Raw genomic sequence first — 7,346 nt, 5'->3', positions numbered from 1 at the left:
TTAGATTATATATATATATATATATATACTCTGGTCCAACAATATTAAATTATATAAACTTTGGTTTCAGATTAATAATTAAGTAGATTTAATTTAATTTTAAAAATTAATTTAAAAAACAAGTGGATGAAATTTTTATTTATAAGCACTTTAAAAATGATATTTTTAAGCGATATAAAATTTAGGATAATTCACATTAATAAACCAGTATTCATTTAATTTTATGTGAATCACCCAAAATAAAAAACGTAATGTGAATCACCCCAATTATATCTCTATACAAATTGAATTAGCCAAAAGTTCAGATTAAATTTAGCTTTCTATATAAATCGAAACAGTCTGGTTCGATTTATACATATTTACTTGCTATTCTAGTAAATCTAATCAACACGTTTCGATTTATACATGCATACATGCTATCTTAATAAATCTAAGCACCCTATTTCGATTTAGCCTTGGACGTTTGCCCATAGTAATTCAAAATAAACCGTTTCAATTTACGGGCATTGAAAAGCCCATAGTAATTCGATTATGACTGTTTCGAATTATCTACGGTTTCGTACCCATGATAATTTGAATGAATCTAATTAGATTTACTAGGAGGATCCTTATAAATAGAGTTCGAATTGGAATCATTCGAACCACGAATCCAAAATGCTCAGAGAAATCTCAGCCCAAACACTCCAACATTTGATAAATAACATGATGGGAGATAACTCGAATCGTCTTTATCGTTTGGACGGAGTTGCCCATGTTACTGGTATTATCAATGAAGAGGTTGGTGTATGCCATTTTTTTTCAAAAATAGTATTAAATGTTTTACGTTAATGTTTTTTTGTCTCTTTTAATGATGGTTATTATTACAATTGTTAAACTAAATAGAGTGGTTAGATTGGTGACTTAATAATCTTTAGAGGTTTGATCGAGCAAGTTCTATAATTTGAAAAGTGGTTACAAATAAGTAGAAGAATATTACTGAAGATAACGTGTAGTGAAACTTAGTTAGAGTAAGACTAGTCAATGGACTTGATGTTGTAATTTGGGTTGTTAGTAAAAATATTTTATTAGTATTAAATTTATTTTTATTCGGCCCAATTTGATGAATATATAAATTTATTTTGTGTTTGTATCCGTAACATTATTTGGTTGTATTTATGGCATTATTTAGATTAAGATATGCATTAGTTGATATTGTTATGTAAATATGTTTTGATGTGGTCGTAAGAGACAATTTGTTATGTTGTTTATGTAGCACCACTGATGTATCGGTAGCATGAGACGATAGTAAGGTATGTACTTGGATAAGAGGCTCGTTTCGTACTTGCAGATGGCCGATTTATACCATCTTACAAGACTGAACGAGACTTGGTTTAGGTTGGATGAGCTGTTAGTGAATGCATTCGTAGAAAGATGGCATCTGGAAATGCACATATTTCATATGCCATTCGGAGAGTGCAGGATTACAGTGCAGGACGTGGTGTACTAGTTAGGGTTGCCGATCGTTGGACAGTACGTCACTGGATGCCTGATGGAGTTTGAGCGATACATCGAGGGTGGTCACCCAGTTTGGGTGTGGTTCCAGGAGCTGTTGGGTGTTTTGCCTCCTACGAATTGCATCGACAAGTTTACAATGAGATGCAGTTGGATGCAGGGCACATTCGGAGAGATTCCTGATGGCTCTGACGATGCCACTATTAGGAAATATGTCCGGGCCTATATCGTGATGCTTTTGGGGACTCTGCTATTTGGCGACAAGTCCGGTGCTCACCTGCACATTCAATGGATGCCATACGTAGCCAAGCTTGAGGACATGGGTGGGTACAGTTGGGGATTAACTGCTCTGTCATAGTTATAACGGTGCATGTGCTACGTGGCAAACAGAAACGTTGTGAAGTTAGCTGGTCCATTGTAGCTGCTTCAGTCATGAATCTTCTAGCAGTTTTCTGGTTTCAGGCCCGCTAGATATCATACTTTTGGCTGGCCTTTGGTCTTGAGGTGATGTTCTATTTATGTGCTATCTTTCTCTTTTATTTTTGGGAGTTATTTTCATTTAGTGATAATGTGTGTTTCGGGTTAGGTGGTCAGGTCACAACCTGACTGCGAGCGAGAAGGGATCTCGAGTTGCTCATTGGAGGCTCTGGATAGATCTTCTATAGACTAGGGATGTCACTATTTTGTCAAATCTAAATAGTTAATATCTATTGTCAGCTTGGCAACACTGTATATCTAATGATGACGTTTCAAAACTATTTCTATGCACATTACATAGTCAATCCTTTTAGTCCAATCACTCATGGCAGGATCTTCGAAATGGAGAATATCAAACCAGTAGTCAAATTCAACCTCAGTCTTGGCATAAGCTGCATTCACCAATAGCCTTCATGCATTCTTGTCCTTAAAGTTTAGGACAAAATTGGCGGCCACATGTCGAATACAGAATGCACGGTAGAAAGCGGGTGCTACCCAACCTGCGTCGGGAGCTTCTAGTGCAGCCTTGATGATACCGTTGTGTCAATTCGGTATCACTAGAAGACCCAACTGCGGAGTGATGTGCTGACAGATATGGGATAGAAAAAATAACCATGACTTAGAATTCTCACCTTCCATAAGTGCAAATGCAACAAGTAGGATGTTGGAATTCTCGTTCTGGCAATCGCAACGAGCAATGTCCTCCCGTATTTAACGTACAAGTGGGTCTCGTCAATACTGATCAATGGCTTGCAATGTCGGAAGGCCTCAATACATGGCAGAAATGTCCAAAAAAATCGGTGAAAATAGGAATGCAACTGATCCACTTGCTCACCACTCGCACAAGACTCGTCCTCAGCACTGCAACACTACCCGGCATCGTCATCTGGACACCTAGTACCCATCACGGTAACTCGTTGTATGACTCATCCTAATTTCTGTAAAATTGTGCCATGACCTTCTGCTTAGCCAACCAAACTCTCATGTAAGTCGGCCTAAACCGAAATGTGCCTCTGTCGCATTCAAAAGTACCTTGATACACACGGCAGCATCAGCTCTAACCATTGGCAGTATGAATGCTGAGATCACATAATAATCAAGACTCCTGTGATCACTCGGTATCAACGTGGTTATACAAGTATGAGGTCTATTGTACCGTTTTATCTCCAAAATACATCTACGCTAGTGGAGACTGATCCGAATCAACCATGCGCACCCGTTGCCAAATTCCTTACACTTCCCGTAGTACTTGCGATAATCAGACTCCACCACTTTGTACTGAACACCACATTGGATGCTATAAGTCTTCAAGCTTAACACGACCTCCTCTTTATCCTAAAACTGCTGACCAACCTGAAACTTTGCTAGTCCTCCAGCATCTTGTGTGTCTCTGGCACCAGATCCAATAGGTTCACCAGGAACTCCTTGCTATCTCATGGCATCCAAGTCTAAATTTAAAAAGTACAGGGGTACTGTTGAGTCCCTGAACTAGACGCAGCACCACCCTCAACTAGATTACTCCCTGCTATGTCATCATCACTATCATTGGCAATTATGTTCGGCTCCACATGGTCATCCTCATCATCATCCCGTAGTACATCGTCTATACCATCCGGTGCTCTACCCTGTAATGAAACCGGTGTCGTCTCAGTAATACCTACTTCTCTGTCACCACTGCGGTTTAGATCAGCTGCGAAGGATGGGGGGCAACCAACATTGCCTTAGGCAGAAGCGGAGCCACGTACAAGCCAAGGGGGCAATGGGCTCCCCCAACTATCAAGTTTTCCTTATAAGTTATGCATAAATTTTAGTTTAGCCCCCCTTTAAATTTTTATTTTATTCTTTGTTAATTATAAAGTTTTTTTTGGCCCCTCCCTGAAATTTAATCTAGCTCTGCCCCTGGCCTTAGGCACAATCACAGGCACGGATGAGGAGGCACCACCAGGTCTCGAACTAGAACAGGCTGCCGTTGCTGGAGCTTGGGGAGCCCAGTTCGAACCGCTTGAGTGGGAGACCACATCTATAAGCTTGGCCAACAGCTCGGGGGTCCTGACCTCGAAAAACTGCCAACGACAATGGAATAGAACTTCCAAATCTTCGTCACTCCCTATGACGAACGAATCGTACTTTACGTTATCCCGTAAAACTGAAATCGAAATTCTATAGGATGATTTCTTAACCCATTTTACACCTTGCAACCCCAGTTTTTGGATTATAAAATTCAGAAACTCAGTGAAACTCGTTGAAGGTTTTAAAAAAATACTATGGGGATCCTTATCAGTAAACTTAATTCAAGAACGTAATTTTTTCTTAATCGACCCTCTATAGTGCACTAATACTATAAATTTATCCTCACTAGCCATTATAATTTACTCTCATACAGAATTAACGTTCATGTCATATTTATATGGCCTCACAGTAAATCTAATCAGTCCCATTAAAATATATGAGGACAATATCAGGGTGTAATTCGAAATAGATTGTTTCGAATTACTATGCACTCACGTGCATGGCTAAATCAAAACAGTGTGCTTAGATTTACTTGGATAGCATGCATGCATGCATAAATTAAAACAGATTTATTAGGACAATCTGTAAACATGTATAAATCGAATCAGACTTTTTCGATTTAATTATATAAAGAGCTAAATTTAGTCTGACTCATTCGATTTGTATAGAGATGTGATTGGGGTGATTTACATGACTTTTTTATTTTAGGTGATTTGCGTAAAATTATTGGACGAATGTTAATTTATTAATGTGAATTATCCTAAAATTTATAATAAATTCAAAATATACTTACAATTAATTAGACTCATTTAAAGTAAAAATAAAAAAAGATAAAAAAACGAGTGTCTAAATTCTTAAATTAAGATACTAAAATATATACATTATAAAAATTATAAATTCGATAACCGTTAATTCTTATTTTATTTCTTTATAAATCTTCAAACTTTAGAATTTACATAATTTTTTTTTCAGTTGTGACTTAAGGTGTTATAAATAAATTAATGAAACAAATCAAAAGTATTTTGTTCCTAAAATATTTATGGTAATTAAAGATACGTGACTTGATATATCACCGTAGTGATGGGTCACGCATTGATGAGATTGCTTGGCGTGCGGAATAATTCCATATGAATATAATAGTCAATAATGATCACACTACTCTACTCTCTCAATTTTCAGTGATAGTTAAGTCGCTTATTATTTTTCATGTGTGTGAGAGTGGGGTGAATAACAAAAAATTGTGAAGAGAGGTGTATTTTACACTAGTATGAGATATATAAATTGGAGATACCAATTTATTTATATTATTTTTTTAAATAAATAATTACAAATCGGATGATTTGATTTGTAATTTTAAAAATAAAAAATTTTAATATTAAAATCGAACAGTCCAATTTTTATTTTAAAAATAAAAAATAAAAAATATAAATCGAACTTTTTGATTTATAATTTATTTTTTTTAAATAAATTAAACTCTCCAATTTAAATAAAACACTATATAAAAAATATCTAACCTTTTAATAACAATATATTACATATATTTAATCAATATAAAAAAAATTACCCTAGTTAAATCAAATCCCACTTATATTAGATATGGACATTTATTAAGAACCAATAAACCTTACTGTTTTGGATATATATGATGTTTATGAATCAAATGGTTAATTTGTATTATTCAAAAAGTCATAATTTTATTATTTTAATAATATATGTTAAGTAAACTGTCTTTTCATATAGTACTCTTAATGTATCTTTAACATATTTGTTAAAAAAATTAAAAATTTTGCATCACTAATAAAATTGAAAAAAGTTCAAGAATTCGTAAAATTTCTTATTTTTTATTAGTATTGTTAACTATTAATTTAATTTTTTAATATAATAATTTAATGATATATTTTAGTCTATATTTTTAAATATTGTTAATTAACTGATGAATAAAAATAATAAATTATATTAATTTTTTAATAAGAAGTGCTAGAAAGTCAGCAACTTTTGTGTTTTGTAACAATCAATTAGTCATTAATAGTATTTTTAATTGTGTGAGATTAAATTCAATGGTGTGAGACTGGAATCATTCAATTTTCTTTTGATGGTTAAATGCTGACTACTGGTCTCGAGACTTTCTCTTTTCTAATATTTCATAATAAATATTTTTAGTGATTTTAGAGGTATAAATTAAGCTATATAAAAAATATCTATTCAAGCAAGAAGGGAGATTTGTTTGATCATACATGATTGTAGTGATAAGCATCTGTTAATCCATATTCAATCTCTCAAGAATTGCATCGATGTCTTTTTCAGAGGTGGTAGAGATACCAAAAAAAGTAAAAATATATGCAATTTATTTAATCTTGGAGATATATTTCTATACAATTAAGCCCTGTTTTTCTCAAGTGCTGTTCGAATCTGAACTTATGCTTTTGATATCATAAAGTGATCTTGAAGAATATGCAGTGTGTGTAAGAAATAAGAGAAAGAACTATTTGATCATATATTAGTAAAGAAGGAAATGGAAATTGTGTTATTGACCATAGGAAAGTTTAGCCTTAACCAAATAGAATTACCTAACCAAACCACCAAGGCTAACTACATGTAACTAATAATTCTAACTGATTACATTGTTATCTTTATGCATATCTTTGACAATAATAGGAATTAAGCAGAGATCATTTTTTCTTCTTATAGTGATCTTAAACAACTCGGTCATATCAAGTTCCTCATTCTTGATTCCATTGGGAAGCTTCCAATCAAAATGGTAAAGAAGTTGAGCAAGTGGTAACTCCATGTTTGGTGTAGCAAATGCAATCCCGGGACACATTCTTCTTCCACCACCAAATGGAATATACTCAAAGTTTGTGCCTCTATTATCAATTGAATAATTATCAACAAACCTCTCAGGCTTAAATTCCATGGCATCAACCCAATACCTTGGATCTCTTCCAATGGCCCAAGCATTGATAACAATTCTAGAATTGGCTGGAATTTGGTACCCTTTGATTTGGCACGGTACTTTGTTCTCTCTAGGAACTAACAACGGCACAGATGGATGTAACCTTAAGGTTTCTTTGATGATAGACTTAAGGTATGTCAGGTGGTGCAATTGTGATTCATCCACATACCCTTTGCTACCATAAACTCTTCTAACTTCAGCTTGTGCAGCTTCCATCACTTTTGGTTTCTTTATCATTTCAGCCATTGCCCATTCCACAACTGCTGAGGATGTTTCTCCACCACCAGTAAATATGTCCTACAAATAAATTAATTATAATAAAAGTTCTGCTAACAAACATGTTAAGGAATTAATAATTTTATTAGTATAAAAAAATTATAAAAAATTAAGTTGTCAAAACTTTTGATGCATTTTG

The 7,346-nt window shown here is 34.2% G+C and overlaps 1 protein-coding gene across 3 annotated transcripts in view; it reads right to left on the bottom strand.

Moving 5' to 3' along the window:
• Window positions 1–6,563: 6,563 nt before the first annotated feature.
• LOC107496280 (cytochrome P450 71D10) overlaps window positions 6,564–7,346 on the bottom strand; it is a 43,538-nt gene continuing 42,755 nt past the window's right edge. For 2 of the 3 annotated variants that reach the window (XM_052251890.1, XM_016117484.3), the window contains one exon: window positions 6,564–7,228. In XM_052251890.1, the coding sequence (XP_052107850.1) occupies window positions 6,587–7,228 (642 nt within the window). In that variant the 3' untranslated portion in view covers window positions 6,564–6,586. The remainder of the gene's footprint in view (window positions 7,229–7,346) is intronic. The other variant, XM_052251891.1, reaches the window with a different exon arrangement.

This window comes from Arachis duranensis, chromosome 7 (assembly GCF_000817695.3).
Source record: "Arachis duranensis cultivar V14167 chromosome 7, aradu.V14167.gnm2.J7QH, whole genome shotgun sequence".
NCBI classification, from domain to species: Eukaryota; Viridiplantae; Streptophyta; class Magnoliopsida; order Fabales; family Fabaceae; genus Arachis; species Arachis duranensis.
The sequence above is the reverse complement of the archived record's forward strand: the minus strand, read 5'-3'. Positions and strand labels throughout refer to the sequence as shown.